At 36.1% G+C, this 16,387-nt stretch overlaps 1 protein-coding gene across 1 annotated transcript in view; it reads left to right on the forward strand.

Moving 5' to 3' along the window:
* The first annotated feature begins 293 nt into the window (after positions 1-293).
* Positions 294-16,387, forward strand: part of MUC6 (mucin 6, oligomeric mucus/gel-forming) — a 32,257-nt gene continuing 16,163 nt past the window's right edge. The window contains exons 1-14 of the mRNA XM_010172175.2: positions 294-333; positions 2,574-2,814; positions 4,413-4,539; positions 5,687-5,774; positions 6,929-7,038; positions 8,877-9,084; positions 11,252-11,374; positions 12,345-12,465; positions 13,380-13,518; positions 13,682-13,786; positions 14,112-14,184; positions 14,443-14,580; positions 15,461-15,622; positions 16,179-16,273. Of these exons, the coding sequence (XP_010170477.2) occupies positions 294-333; positions 2,574-2,814; positions 4,413-4,539; positions 5,687-5,774; positions 6,929-7,038; positions 8,877-9,084; positions 11,252-11,374; positions 12,345-12,465; positions 13,380-13,518; positions 13,682-13,786; positions 14,112-14,184; positions 14,443-14,580; positions 15,461-15,622; positions 16,179-16,273 (1,770 nt within the window). The remainder of the gene's footprint in view (positions 334-2,573; positions 2,815-4,412; positions 4,540-5,686; positions 5,775-6,928; positions 7,039-8,876; positions 9,085-11,251; positions 11,375-12,344; positions 12,466-13,379; positions 13,519-13,681; positions 13,787-14,111; positions 14,185-14,442; positions 14,581-15,460; positions 15,623-16,178; positions 16,274-16,387) is intronic.

A 16,387-nucleotide genomic window follows, 5' to 3' on the forward strand; every position in this document is an offset into this window, starting at 1 on the left:
AAGCAAAATTAACTCCAGCCACCTACTTAATGCAAATCTGTGCTAGTCCTTCTGAGTCTGAGAAATACAAAAGATAGTAAGATAGTAGTGTCTTACTTGCATAAAAATGTGTGCCTTGCCCAGCACAAAATAATGAGCATATTATAGCTTTAAAGTAGTAAAAAACCTAGCTATCAGAAGTACTGTTAGAAAAGCAGATATCATTAAAATGTTAACTCATCATTAAAGTGGTAACTTCTGACAGCAGTGATTGTGGTATTTTCTGATACAAAGAAATTTCAATTTGGTTCAAAATGAGGCTGAACAAGTACTTGGAAGCCATAGCACAAGGAGGTGAGCAGACCAATCCCAACAGCCTCACGAAATCCCCTGAACTGAAAATAATTGGAGACTGAGAGACTACTGGGGAAGTACCCATGCTTGACCTGATGGTGCTCTTCCCTTGGGCAGTCTCTTAATGATCACTGCTGGAAATAAAATACTGAGCTACGTCAGAACTGGTCAGAACCAATACAACTTTTCACATGTTCTTTCCTGAAGAAATATGAGGCACTGACTTTTCAATTTAAATTTCAGTCATTAACATTTAGCTTTCTATATCCATGACAAGAATGAATAGATGTCATCATGCTTACATGATACACTGTGTTTTACAGGATGTGCTGAAGGCTATAACCCTTCTGAAAACACAGTTTTCACTAGATCCCTTCTAAAATAAATATGAATATCAGTCCTAGTATTCTGAACTATTTTTCTGTCATATTCTAATTACAGACATTCTTCCTACTAATCCATAATCTTAAGGTTTTACATTAAATACTGTGCTTTACTGTTGCGTACTGCTAAAAAGCAACTCCATGTATGCCAAATGTTGCTGCATTTCAGTGGTTGGCAATGAAGGTCTTAATCTAGTCTGGGGAAAATGCAAAGGTGTAGAACAAAAAGAGTGATATAAAATGAAAATTTATTATAATAAGAAGAATTTTTTTAGGCAGAAAAAGCAGAGAGTAGCTTGAATTAGGTGAATTCTCATTCAGCATAAGCATGGAAAAGCTACATGAAGTTCATACTAAAGGTAAAAATAGTTGAGTACTTGTGATCAGCAAAAAAAAAAAAAAAAAGTTCAGCAATTTATCTGTCTTCTGTCTGTTCTTACAACAAGAACAGCAGTAGGGCATGGATATACTAAAATTAAAAGGAAATCCCTACATATCACTTAAAAAAACCTGAACTTAAAAGACAAATATATAATGTAGTTTTAAACTTTCTTGAATTATTGACATTCCCATTTGTTATTTTCCTCTCATAAGATTTAAATAAAAACAAATACACTGAAGACACTCCTGTATTTATAGAAAGGGACACCTGTTGCACTCTGACCATTGTGCAACCCCAGATAATTGTTCCCTGGCACACTCTAAAAAAGCTGGGGTTTGCTGGTCAGTATTGCTTAAGCACAACTTATTCAACTAACTGGAATTGGGCATGAAGGATCAATGATAACAATTAGCCAATTCCTATTTTCCAGTCAGACGTTCTGGACAGCACAGAAGTATGGAAGAGGAGTACTTTTTGCCAACAGGTAACAGCTCATTGGGAAACAGTATTTTCTACATGACCTGAATAAAACCAGTAGCATTCTGTAGTCATTTGATCACTCTTTAAGAGTAAAAAAATCTTTGGCTTTAAAGCAGTGAAGTGCAGGTAGACTTTGCTAAACTTACCTGATACTTTGTGCTTCTAAGATATATTCGAAGATACCTGAGCTTCATATAATTCCATAAGCAGAAATAATAAAAAAAATAAAAGTAATGGTCTGAGTCTGTAAATATAAAACCAAAGACATGATTTTACTTACTTCAGTAGCTCTATCAACTTCAGAGGGACTGTTCAAATGCTTTAAGTAGGTATAGAAATATCTAACATCAAGCGCTGGAGTTATATCTCTTTTTAATGGTTCATTTCAACCTGCTAAAATCTCTCCATTCAGATGAAAAGGGAATACTTTTTTAAAATGGAAACTGATTAAAACATTCCATATATTTACAAAGCTGGCTGAAACTTTGTCACACAAGCACAGAGACAAAAACTGTGGGGACTTACAAGTTGGGCTTTGAAGACTGTCCTTGGGTATCTAATGATCTGAATGCAGTGAATCATGATACAGTAATGCCATAGATAGCTTTATAAACGTTGTGCCTGAGATGTTAAAGTTCTCTCCAGTAGCAAGCTGTCACCTTTGCAAACAGATCGAGCAGACTGAAATAAGAAGGTAAACCTTTATGTTACCTGTGAAGGAGATGAAGGGTGTTTCCCAAGCTAGGAAGCTAGAGAGCTCTCCTATGCTTACAGTAAATAAGAATATTGCTTTGACTACAACTGTTGTTTCACATCCTGACTTGAGATAAAATTTTGAGTTTCCAAAATTAAAAAAAGGCTAGGATCTTGTTTACATAATTAATCTGAGTAGAAACTTACTAGCTTATCCTGCTGTTTATATTTGAAATTGCAATCAGAATGAGAAAATATGCTGTTAGGACACCTAAATCCGTTTTTCTCTTTCACTTTTATAGTTTTGAGCAAGGATTCCTGTTCTACCTGGGGTGGAGGGCATTTTTCAACCTTTGATAAATACCAGTATGACTTCATTGGGACCTGCAACTATATCTTTGCAACTGTATGTGATGAAACCAACCCAGATTTCAACATTCAGTTCCGCCGTGGGCTGGACAAAAAAATTGTGAGGATCATTATTGAGCTGGGACCTTCTGTTGTCATTGTTGAGAAAGGCAGCATTTCTGTCAGGAGTGTTGGGTAAGATTCTTTGATGAATGGGAAAAATTTTTTTGAAGAAGGCAAGGAGTCCTAAAGCAGTTGCACTAAAGAAGACTTCTTTGTATCAAAAACAAATTAACAAATTGTGGGAGTTAGAACACCTAACTGGACTCTATTCCCATTTCTTCCTGTCAAGCATTCACCTTCTCTAGATAAGTATTTCATTTGTAGTTATTTGGATCAAGCTTACAGTACGTTTGTGTAGGCAAAGGGATAAACTAACCTTCTAAGGCCAAAACAGTTCTCACACTGAAACTACAGTCTCCTAGATACTCCCAGTCTGCTTATGCTTGTCTCTACTGTAAGCAGAGATGAACCAGCTTATACCCTTTAGCAGATAGTAGTTGAAATTCCCATGTTTTGCTTAGAGTTCATTTGATTTGAGACTTGGGTAACTCTGAACCCTCTGTGCTAAAGATAACACGTTTATAGGATATAAGAGAAACTTTGAACTATACAACCAACAGAGAAATACTGGAGGGGCTTACAAAGAAGTCCTTGTGTATGAGACCACTGATGGCTCACAATATTCCAAGGATTACTATGTCCAGAAAACAGCTGTTTTACTGGGGAATTACACTGATGGGAAACTTTGGGTTCTGCATCATTCATTCTTCTAGACAAATTGCTCCCATACAAGGAAATTTCTCCAGGGAAGTTTTCAGCATTTTTATCAGATAGGTAGTTTTGAATTTTTGTCTCCGAGTACATGTGAATATGGGAAATAATTGACTGTGGAATGTCTGTATCTTATTATACTTACCTGGGTACAATAACTATCACGACAAAAGGACAACTTGCAGCTATACCTTAATTTGGCAAAGTATATTTAGAAAAACTTCCTTTATTAGTTTATGTTCCAGGAAGCCTCTATAAGCTATGGGCCTAACCCAATGATCTGCATTTAAAATTTTTGTCCCACGTTCACAAGAACCACGTGCTATGGCTGACCTGGTCTAGTGTTGCACATGGCACTGCTTCAGCTGGAAGACTGGCCTGGGCAACTTCAGAAGGTCTCTTCCAACCAACTTTTCCATGATTGTATCTCATACTGAGTATTTAGCAAAATATATTTGTTTTTTAATGTTGTTAGTTTGTAGCATTAGAATTCAGCCACAAGGATGAAAACTTAACTGTGCTACAACATTCCCATTATGAGTTTCTCTAACATTGTCAGTTTTCAGTTGTAGCAATAATTCCTGTATTAACAGGCCATAGGCCATAGAAGCTCTTCAGGTAGTTCTAGCACACAAACTGTGTGGTTACACATTCTTGGAACATATAACTACATCCTAATAAAACCAAACAAAGTGAAGATGTGAAGTCCCATGCAAATATTTTCACTAGTATAGTCACTGTACAACCATCTCCTGGTGATTATTCTAGGAAACTGCTGACATTGATTTTCATTCAAGAGAAATTTTAATGTATCTTGAAATGTTATAGTTACAAATGAAAAAAAAATCAATTTTGTGTTGCTGCAAGTACTCAGGCTGTATGTATGTTATATCTAAAAGATAACTAATACCTGCATGCCTAGTGTGAGAAGGTCAGTTTCTCTTCTTGCCTTATTACAGTGTCATTAAGTTGCCTTATACTAGCAATGGAATTCAGATAGCACCTTATGGACGCAACATCCGTCTGGTGGCCAAGCTGATGGAGTTGGAGCTAGTTGTCATGTGGAACAATGATGACTATCTTATGGTGAGTGAAATGTTGTCATAAAGTGGAAGAGAAAATTCTCACTGACTTAATGGAATGACAAGATCTCTTTAGGCTTAATGGATGCTTTTTGCATTTATTTACTATTTGGATATTTATTCTTTTCCTGCCTCATGCATTCCTCTTGAAATAAACAACTTTACTTTTTATACCTGCATGTTACTTTCACTTCCAGCATTCCAACTAAAGCCACCAACGTTGAGATTTATGGATGCTTTCACAGATTTTAAACTTGCCTCAGGCTATCCCAGCAGCTACCATGTTTTGCTGGACATGCTGAAGTTGTTTAAAGTTGTGTAGAATTGAATAGTGTATGCCACAGTTTTGTCATTTCTACTGTGCTTCCCTGGACATCTTTTGGATTCAAACATATGGTGCTCCTACAAACTGCTTTGTTTATTTCCTTTTTCTGAAACTTTTCATGTTTTACCTCCAAAATCCCTGATATATTTTAGAGAAGAGGCTACTTTTTCTCAGCATGGCCTGTGATATTAATGCCACCAAAGGCACTGAATTTTTAATTGGTAAGTGCTGAAACAGAGAGATTGTTATGCAAGAAATAGGGACATTTACCAGCATTACTATCACATGTAAAACAGGAAATGCTGCTGTGATGGGTACAGACTATATTCTATGTATAATCAGATTATTTCCTCTGATCTAAGTATTTCATAATAATTCATGGATTGTAATGTAACCACTTTACTCTCCAGAGCAATAGATAATTGAATAACCTTCTGAAAACAGATTTTCTTCCTGTAACCTTCCATTCTTTGAGAGAACAAACCTAAAATTTATGCTCTGTCAGCAAAGATATAAGCAAGGAAACAGCATAATTTCCTTTTCTTTTATTTCTGGCTCCTTAGAATATTATTCTCCCTCAATTCTCTCCAAATGTGTTAGAGTCTTATTCTTTTATTAAATAAAAAAATCACAGCAGTCACTATTTCCCTGTTGGGAAAAGAAGTTACTGCTTCCAAAATGTTTCCTCCCATCAGGTCACTGAAATTAATGAGAAGAATCACCTTTAACTGGATCCTTGAACTGCATTTGTTTGAGAAAGGTACTGCTTTATAGATAATTTTACTTAGAGTCATCCTTTTAAATGTTTTATTTTATTTTATTTTAGGTTCTGACTGAAAAAAAATATATGGGGAAAACCTGTGGAATGTGTGGAAATTATGATGGTTATGAATTGAATGAATTTGTGAGTGAAGGTAAGATCTGAGGACAGGTCAGATGGAAGGAGAACTAGTTAAAATGAGTTGAGGTGGAAATTTAATACTGTACAGGTCTTACTCTGACTGCTCTCTCGGTTTCAGAATTGAGTAAAGCATTCCCATAGGTCACCCAACACACCTATCATATGATTATGCTGCACGCTATTATTTGCTATGATGATAATATTGTGGGTTCCTCAGAGAAGTGATGAAGACTCTTATATCTTAGAAACAGGTGGTAAGGATCACACTCTCTCTCACCTAACTTTCAGAACAGTCTAGGTTCATAGCAAGGCACAGTGAGGGAATTTATTACATTAGGCAGATGCAAGAATGAAGCTATAATAAAAAGAATATAGTGGGTGAGAACTTTAACAAGCAGTTTGTCCCAGTAAAGGTGGACACACTTTGGAACAGAATAGTTCGTGCTGAGGACTTGACATTTGTGCTGTATGTAGTTTGGGGGGTTCACTTCAGAGTCACTCTAATCTGGTCTGTTGAACTAATGCCTATTAGCAGTTGGAGCCCATTACACATGCTCTTAGAGTACATCTTCTGGTGTGGAACTCTTTATGCCAAGAGTACTCCACAATGGATATCAAATTGTACGCAGCGGGGGAGTTTGGAAGATTTGGTTTAAAAGCACACTGCTAATCTGAACTAGAGTACTAGTGTGGGGACATTAAACTGCACTGTGAACTAATCTCAGATCAACACATCCAGATGCAGTTTTCTATACACATCATAGAAAAGAGTTCTAAAACATATACAGTGTTTCTTGGGTTGTGGTGAGTTTAACTCCACATGTAGGGGAAAATATAAGAATGAGGGATGAGGAGAAGAGGCATGAAATAGCAGCTGGCAAAAGATAACACAGCTGGCAGAAAAAAGAGTAGCAGCTGCTATAATGTAAGGTTAATAGATGTGATAGATTAGGAAATAGCTCAGAGAAATTATCAAGGTGATAAAGGTAAGCTTTACCGAATAGTCTCCAGGTAAAGGGCAAAAGAGGTAGTTGTTATGCTCAGGAAGATTAATTAGTAGAGCCTTTCACAGTCAAAGAGTAGAATCTGAGTTTTGCTATATCACAGCAACAAGTAAACAAATCGATGTGAGTTTATTCTGACAAATTATATCACTTCACTTTACAGGTAAATTGCTGGATACATATAAATTTGCTGCATTACAAAAAATGGATGATCCATCAGAGATCTGCCTGTCTGAGGAGATACCGATTTCCACCATTCCTCACAAGACATATGTAAGAAAGATCTTGACTTTTCTGCAACATCATTCTTAACAGGGGTGGAAAGACAGATAGAAACCAACAACAGAGAGGCAGTGGATTCATAAAACTGATTTCCATTAAAATGGATAAAGTCAAAATTTGTATAGCATGATATGAGAAATAAAAGGAGTTCTTTACATTAAAATACATTTTGAAAAAGGCCTGTGGGCATTTTTGAGGCTGGATTTATGTCACTCATATAAACCTGCCAGCATTTAGCTCACAGTTTTCTGAGATTTCATGCAGATCATCACAGGAAATTCATGGAAACCAGTGAAGCTTTTGAGAACTTTTTATTGAACAACTAGAGACCTGACATTACAAGCTGTACAGACTTGAAGACATTCAACGATGCTTTAAACGTATTTCCAGATAGCAGGGCCAACCCCTATCAACTGCTATCACCTATAGTCCTAGATGAAAAGGAGATCGGCATACAGTTGCACCCATGTAACTGTGGTTGAAAGAGGAAGCTTGGTAGCAGCAAAAGAACAGAAGGGCTTGTATTTCTTAGATTGTGCACATACAGGAATCACATCCTACTTAGTATCATCCTTTGTTTCACCAGGGGAACTCAAGTTTTGCATTCCCACACAGATTTTTACAGAATCACAGAATAGTTGAGCTTGGAAGAGTTCTCTTCAGATCATCTAGTCCAACCCCTTTTCTCAAGCAGGGTCAGCTAGAGCAGGTTGTCAAGATCAATGTCCTAGTAGGGTTTGAATATCTCTTGGGTGGACCTTCCAGGCTGAGGAGATGGGAGCTCCACAATTTCTCTCTGCAGCTGTTTCTTTTTTCTACATAGGAGGTCATAAAGTCGCCATATACCCAATGGCAAGTACTCATTGCTACCCTCTAAAAAGCATTTCACTTTACATAGAATGATTGTGCTCTTTGCTCTGTCTCACAAGAATATGATTTTACTTTGCAATTCTCATGTACTTATTTGTATACAGTATATAGGTTACTGGTAATTAGAGAATGCTTAAAAAGTTTTCTCTTGAAATAGGAGATTTTTCTTCTTTTTTCCTTAATAGTTTCATCTTATTTTTCTAGCAACCCAAGAATCTCTTAGATTGAACATAAAAAACATTCCTCTTGCTAAAAAGTTTAGCTTTCATACTACAGAAGAAGAGCCAGCTAGAAGAATCCTTCTGAGATTCTCCTTTTCCCAGAGCACAAAACTCAAGAAACAGGAGTTTTGTAGCACGTCTTTAACAAGAAGAGCAGGAATAAAGAACAGGAGTTTGTCTGGGTCCTATGAGGAAGTTACTTTTCGGAAGAAGAGGGTTGTAAATATTACTTGTATTTACACTGAAAAATTACTTTAATCTGGTGGAGAACTTCTGTTGACTGGGAGGTTTAACTTTTTTACATTATATTATATTTTATATATATATATATATTGCACTAGGCAACATAATAGACAATACACACGTATCAAATGTTTGCTCAGAGGGCAATGAATGTTGCTATCTTCCCATCGGGGATGTTTGTCCAGGAACTGAGTCCCCATGAGGCAACATACTCCCTTCCCTGTCGCGTTCTCAGCCATTTTTAGGGGGATTGATAGTACTGAAAGAATGACTTAATTTTCAGTTTATAAAGATCCTTCTGTTATACAATGAATTTATATTCCCTTCTATTCATGAATTCCTCATGCATTTTAAGTCATAAATATATTACTAAACTGCAGGGGAAAAATAAGCAAACTAACTAACAAGAAAATCATAATTAGAAGTGATATTCTATTGTGATTTTCACATGGGGGAAACACTACTAGGAACAATTTTCTTTCTCTTTTTATTTAGGCCATGATCTGCTCCCAGCTACTTAACTTGGTGTCACCAACCTGCAGTGTGCCAAAGGATGGGTTTGTCGTTCGTTGCCAGCTTGATATGCAGGACTGCAGTGAACCAGGGCAAAACAATTGCACTTGCTCTACGCTGTCAGAGTATTCAAGGCAATGTGCTATGTCCCATCAAATGGTGTTCAACTGGAGAACTGAAAACTTCTGCTGTAAGTTTAAATGTTTTACTCATAGGAGATTGTACTTAATCTTGCTATATCGTACATAGAGAGAAAATGATTATTAACTGCAATTTAAACCAACTGATAAAAAAGTCTCTACTGTCTTGAATCAAACAAACTATGAAAAGAACAACAGTGGTCTTTGGTAAAGTATTAAGAAGGAGAGCATAAAAACCTCAAAGAAGAAGGAGGAAGTATGAAACAAAGCTCCCATGTCTAGATCAGCAGTCATAAAAGAGAGAAACATCCACCAAGTGAAAACTGTTTCATTTCTCAGACTTCCAACAGGAGGCTGTTCTCTCTTAGTAGTTTTTACATTATTGTACTTTGCAAATTAGCCAGTGAAGAGAGAGGACTTCTAAACGGCCTCTGAAGTCTTTGGATGTTTTTGCTGACAATTGCCTTAGCCCCTTTTATTCGCGAGAGATTTTCAGTAGTCCATTTTCAGATGCTCAACCTTCTTAATTACAACTCCCAATTGGAAGTAAATAGGAAGCAAATCTTCCATTACTTTCCAAGCTGTACATGATCAGACACACTTTTTTCAAGTGGTCGTTTGTTAACGAACTTCTGATTCACTTTTTGCAGTCTCTTTGAATCCACCTGAAACTTGAAACTCTAGTCTGTGTTAAGTAGCTGGATTCATTGTTTTATAAGAGAACATGCTGATCATAAAAAAAGTCAAAAGTAACTTAAATTGATGTTATTTCTAAACGAGCACACATTATATTACCAGAGATGCAGCTCATATCAAAAAAGAGGTGCTCTCAAAATGACCTTGCTTAATATGATATTGTCCTTCAGAAGCATATAATTTAATCATATTTTTATTTATCCTTTATTTTAATGGGTAGCATTTCATAATGGGTAGCAATTCATAGAAGGAACTGCTTTGACAGGAATATATTTCTCCTTATCCCTTTATTCTTATTCTGTTTCAAAAATCTTCAAGATTGGCTACCATTTAGATTTTAGCATAAGAATAGTGGAATCCCAATTGAATTATATTCCTGAACTCACTGTTTAACTTGCCATAGTCTGTTGTCTCACCATTGTTACTTACAAGGCCTCGGATCATTTTGCCCTCCCTGCATCTCTGGTGCTGTATTCTTCTATTCTTCTCTTAATCTTCATGTACTGGTGCCACTCTTCATTTTTTGTTCTGTATTGAATGTTGATTATTCTTTCATGCTTTCCTCATACTTACTGAAAACGTTCCCTACTAAACTCCATTATTATCGCCGACGCTTTAAAATTGCACTTCTTTCTAAAATAATTTTTCCTCTCCTCTTCTCCAAGGTTATCAGTCTTACAGAAATTCATAACTCATTTTATTCTTTGGTTGATCTGAAATTGGTTTTAATCGTTCAAAATTGTAAACTCCTCATGGCATTTTATTGATTCAGATAAATACTAGTAAGGCACTGTGTGCATTCATAGAACTGTACAATAATTCTTACAAATCACAGTGAAATAATAGCCTGGTTTTCTCCAAGTCATAGCAGTTTTTATGTTGTCAGTAGACCGTTACTAGGACTGGCAGTAAAGTGATAAAAGGCAAAGCTTTAAAAAAAGGAAATGAGAACAAAAAACCAAAGCTGAGAATCTAAGACTTGGCAAATAAATGTCAAATATACAAAGGTAATGAACTTTTTAGTCTTTGTTGTTTCTTTGTCAGCCTCATCTCTAGCTGCATCTATTTCCCTATCTCACTTTTTTATCTTCTTGAATTTATCACATAATAAAACATGTTCTGAGTTCCATATATTAGAATTGCTAGGTAGCTGTGTGCTGAAAAGCAGATAATGTCTAAGAAGCAGGAACTACACAGAACATCAAGAGTTATATTCTTTAAATCCTTCAAGTACTACAGAAAATCTGACTGGTGGTAGTTTATTAGGCTGCAATATAACCTGTTTGCCATTCTTCAAGCTTTTGAAAGCAGCTTCTAATAAATCAAGCATGAAAAATGAATAACAGGTAGAGTGAATATGATGGTAATGATGAATCCTCAGGTGATTAATTGAGTGAGTATTGAGGCAAGATAAGAGACTGTTAGTGCCAGAATTCACAAGGTCTTCTCCATCCTAGGTAGCAGATGAGAGATTCCTCTGTTTACACTTTAAAAATCTTAAACTTTCACTGTTTGTTGCAGCTGTGGGAAAATGTTCTGCTAACCAAATCTATGAGGAATGTGGTTCTCCATGTATTAAAACCTGTTCCAACCCAGAGTACAGCTGTTCCAGTCACTGTACCTATGGTTGCTTTTGTCCAGAAGGTATCATTTCTGTATTCATCATATCCTAAATGGCCCATACAAATGTTTTTGGCATATATCCAGGCAAGTGGAATAGACTTCTTAATAATGAACTAGCAGTGCATTTCAGGGCATTGTGCTGCTAGAACTGACGTTTCTTGGGTAACATAACAACTGGAGTCTTGAATAGTCATGGTCCTTAAAGATCCTTGGTCATTCTTTGCAAGAAAGGAGCTGAGAAAGTGTTTTCTCCACGAGACAGTGATGCATGATGGGATAATTATATGCTGCCTGCTTAAAGTTCTGTACTATAATATACACTGAGTAAGCTTAATTAATTTCCTATCCCAAACAGCTATCTAGCTTTTTAGAGCACCAGTAAGAGGTAGCATACCTCAGAGAAGTTCTGCAATATTATGGGCATTTTATAAAATCCCTTTAAAATAGTTCAAGACGAGCTTCCTCCAAAAATTGTAATTATGACTATAATTTGCATTGTTTCTTGAAATTTCAGAAGTGAAATATCCTCCAAGGTTACTGTGATGTGGGTTTTTACATCATTATGATCCCTGTTTTATACTACTCAAAAATAATGTGTTGTGAGCTACATATTTAAAACTAGACTTAGTACTCTGGGAAATAGAATGTGTCCATTCTTCTAAATTCCCAACTTAATTAGCGTGTCATAGCAAAAAAAAAAAAAAAATCTTTAAAAAATAACATTCAAGCTTACTGTTATTTCAGATTTCAAATGAAGACAATTGCCTGCACTGTCATATAACAAAGTAGCCAAATGCTGTTATCACTTGTAAAGAGTCAGTTTTATTTTAGTTAAGAGAAAATGTCCTGCATGTTATATCTCTTGTGTATGGGCACTGGCTGTGCAGGAATAGCATTCTTAAGCTAATTTTGGAAGTCGTTCAAGCTATAATAGCTGTAGTGCTAAGTAAGGATACAGGAAAGTATTTATTTTGTTTATCTTCTTTGGCAGGAACTGTTCTTGATGATATCTCAAAGAATCGAACATGTGTTCACATTAAGCAGTGTCCATGTACACTGAATGGGAACATATATGCTCCTGGTGAGACAATGAACGCAGCATGTAGGACCTGGTGAGTAGCTACAGGTACTTTTGTGAGAGGATGAAGAGTATCCTCACTAAGTGATTGGGAAATTTAACCTAACTTTTTAGAGAGCAGCTGCAAATGTGTCATATCATCTCTGAAGCCACCTTCTGAGTCCCACACATCATACATTTATAACTGAAGTTGTACATGTCTCATTTCCTGATTATCTGTACAAATATAAATGCTCCTTCAGGCCACACAAAACAGTAGCATTTTTATCTCCTCTGTGAAAGTGGGGGTAAAATTAGTACAAAACAAATATACGGTATTTACAGTTTCTTTCTGGCTGTCTCAGTGTTCCCGATCACTAAATCTGTGCTGAAAGCTAAATTTCTGTTTTGCAACAGAAAATAATTACTTAAGACAATATTTTTAAAATTTGGAAATTTTTTCCAAAAAAAAAAAAGTGGAATAGAATTTTTTTTGTGTGCTACTTCTCTTGCTATCACAATTCTAATAAATAAAATAAAGGATAAATAATGGAATTTGATCCTCAGAACTGTAGTAATGAACACACTTTTCCTGATTAATCTATTCAGGAAAGTTTACTGACAATCCAGACAAGACTCAGCAACTTTGAATTAAGATTAACAACTTCAACAGATATAAATAGACAAAGAAAATCAAAGCATAGAACATATAAGGGGAAAAGCAATACAAATCTTGTCTTCCATTACTAGGAAGTAGCTGCGTTTTTAGAGCATAAAGAAAAGAAATTTCAAAACAGTGGAAATGGAAGTTCAGAATTATTATTAATGTATGTTACACTGTGTTCACTAACCAGTTTTGCATATTGATGAGCTACAGCAAAAACTCCAGACAGGAGGATCAAATCCTCTGCTGATAAATAGTGCTTTAGTATGAGAATAACCTTACACAGCATTTCTTGTCTTCCTCAGTAAGTGTACGATGGGTCAGTGGAACTGCAAAGACTTGCCCTGCCCTGGAAGGTGTTCACTGGAAGGAGGCTCCTTCGTTACCACGTTTGATTCTAGATCATACAGGTTCCATGGGGTTTGCACTTACGTTCTTATGAAGGTAATTTCCTGCAGTCTAGAAACACGCAGTATCAAATGGATATATTTCAGCCTGTCTTTGGTTGCCTATCGGAACACAAACTGAGGTTTTTCTATCATATACATTTATTCTACAAATTGTTGTTATTCAGACACAGACTTCCCTTTTCACTATTTTCCTCCAGAGTTCCAGCCTGCCACACAATGGAACCCTGATGGCTGTATACGAAAAGTCTGGTTATTCTCATTCTGAGACATCACTTAGTGCTGTAATTTACCTGTCTACAAAGGCAAGTATCTCATCCACATGTTCAGTAACCAGATTAGCAAAAGAAATACTTAAAGTCATTGCTAGTAGCCTGAACAGAAAAAATACTAAAGATATGTTCCAGTTAATGCATACACAGTAAAGATCTCAGCTGCCACATCAACTCAGGAAGTTAGAGTATTTTCAAAGTGAAAACTGAAAGCAGTATGGAATAACATGTGACAAAAAGCTTGAATCAATTTTTTCCTATTATATAGGTCATTGACAGTTCAGTTGCTTAGGTTAAAGATCATATAAATACCATCAGTACACATAATTACTTCTGATTCCATGTCCTTTTATTACAGGACAAAATTGTGATTTCTCAGAATGAATTCCTTACTGACGATGATGAACTTAAGCGGCTGCCTTACAGATCAGGTAAAGAAAAGGGAATATCTGTAAAATCCAAATTACATTACACGTCTGCTTTACACAACCCAGCATCTTTTCTCTCACAATTGCCAATAGCAGAGGTTTTAGAGGAAGGTTAAAATGTTTCCCATTGCATCTGTCCCTCTGTGGAGAGTTGTGTGTGGAAGGAGAAGATAGACTGCTAGAGCACTTACATATACATTAATTATTTTGCAATATCCTATGCATAAAAATCTCTATTTCTAAATATCCTTGTTCTTGCAGGAGACATCACAATTTTCAGACAGTCCTCGATATACATTCAAATGTATACAACCTTTGGGCTGGAACTTTTAGTTCAAACATCACCTGTGTTCCAGGCCTACGTGAAAGTTGGATCACAATTCAAAGGCAAAACCCTAGGTAAGAAATCTAGTCCCCATGTGAAGGAGAAAATGTGGGGAGTGTAATTTTGAAAGCTCAGTGATCATCCTTTAAGGAATTAAATTTCTTCTCTGGATTAAAAGAAAAAACAACAAAAACACCTGCATTGGAAAAAATGATGTGCTGAGAATTTGTTTTTCACTAATCACTTTTAAATTAATCAAATAAATTAGATGGGTGACATTTTTCACGGGTAATATAATACTGTTCTTCACATATTTTATGTGTGCTTTTTTCATAATGTGCTTTACTCTACAATGAAGGGGCAACAAATTAGTCTGTGTGCTCTTGGAGCACATGGTTCCTTGAATGTAGTGCACAATCACTGTAAACACAGTGAGCCTAAGAATTTAAAAGCTTCTCAGCTGATAAGCACCAGATGGAAATGTTTATGCTTATTGCACAGCAACATTAGCCACAAAGGCATATCCTGCATTCTAATTATCTATGGGGAATTACAGAGAGGCTTTAGCTTTTAAAAAAGTCTAAATGTATATTCTTTGTCATTACAAATTTTATACACATAAGAAAACACTTGTAACTGTAAAAATATTTCATGGCCTTTCTCTTTCACATGATTTAAACCCACTGAAAAAGCCTTTTTTCTAAAAACAAGACAAAAACTTCTGTACAAATTTGTAATTGAATAGAAGTGGACAATCTTAACCTTGAGAAGGCAGAGGCTCAGTGACTGAATGTGTACGTAATCAAGATTCTCTGCCTACTTGACCTGTAGTATTCATTGACAATCCATGTAGAACTTTTGAATCAATTTTCTCAATATTACAAAGTGAAACATAGCCAATTGTGTACACATTCTTGAGTTTTCACCCATCCCTTGCATTTCTGGTGTTATTAGGTTTGTGTGGCAATTACAATGGAGACACTACAGATGACTTCATGACTAGCATGGATATCACTGAAGGGACAGCCTCCCTGTTTGTAGATTCCTGGAGGGCAGGAAATTGCCATCCTGCTTTAGAGAGAGACACTGACCCTTGTGCTTTGAGTCAACTGAACAGTAAGTAGATGATCCTGTTGTAACTGATCCCTCCAGTTAGCTTTATCTGACAGTTCCATAAGCCTGTAGTGGGGGGGAATGGGAGTTTGAGAGAAGCAGAGTGAGACAGTTGAACATGACAAATTCTGTCACAAACAAGACATTTCTGATTTCTAGAATATATATCTAGTGAAAGTTTATCAGATCCCATTCTAGAGATCTGGGATTGAGATGATGAATGAGAAGGTTTTGACAATATTTCCAGTGCAATTGCAATGTCCATGGATGTCTTAGACTTGCTCAGCAGTGCTGTGACTGAAATCCAGGCTTTGCCTTCTCAAGTCTCTATTACTATTGGTCTTAAAAAACAGAACAAATCAAAAAACCACCCTACTGAGCTGTTTGAACAAAAGTATAGTTTGCAAGCTAACAACCTAAGAAGTTGTCCTTTTGTTTCATCCATCATTGCCAAAAGCTCAGCTAGAGTAGTGTGTTCGGGTTTTTTGCATTTCTTTTTCTTTTTTCATTTCTTTTTCTTAACTTTCTGTGTTTGATGTCCATTATTTACTTTCATTAGAAATATCTGCTGAGACTCATTGCTCCATTCTTACCAAGAAGGGTACAGTGTTTGAGAAATGCCATGCTGTGGTGAACCCTATTCCTTTCTACAAGGTAGGAAATTATGATTGATGTTGTACAGAGGGAGTCCAATTATGGACCAGAATGTAGTCATATACAGTATCTCACTCATTTGGATCAGCAATGCATAGAAGCTAAGGAACAAGA

Source organism: Antrostomus carolinensis, unplaced genomic scaffold (assembly GCF_000700745.2).
Source record: "Antrostomus carolinensis isolate BGI_N321 unplaced genomic scaffold, ASM70074v2 scaffold16187, whole genome shotgun sequence".
NCBI classification, from domain to species: Eukaryota; Metazoa; Chordata; class Aves; order Caprimulgiformes; family Caprimulgidae; genus Antrostomus; species Antrostomus carolinensis.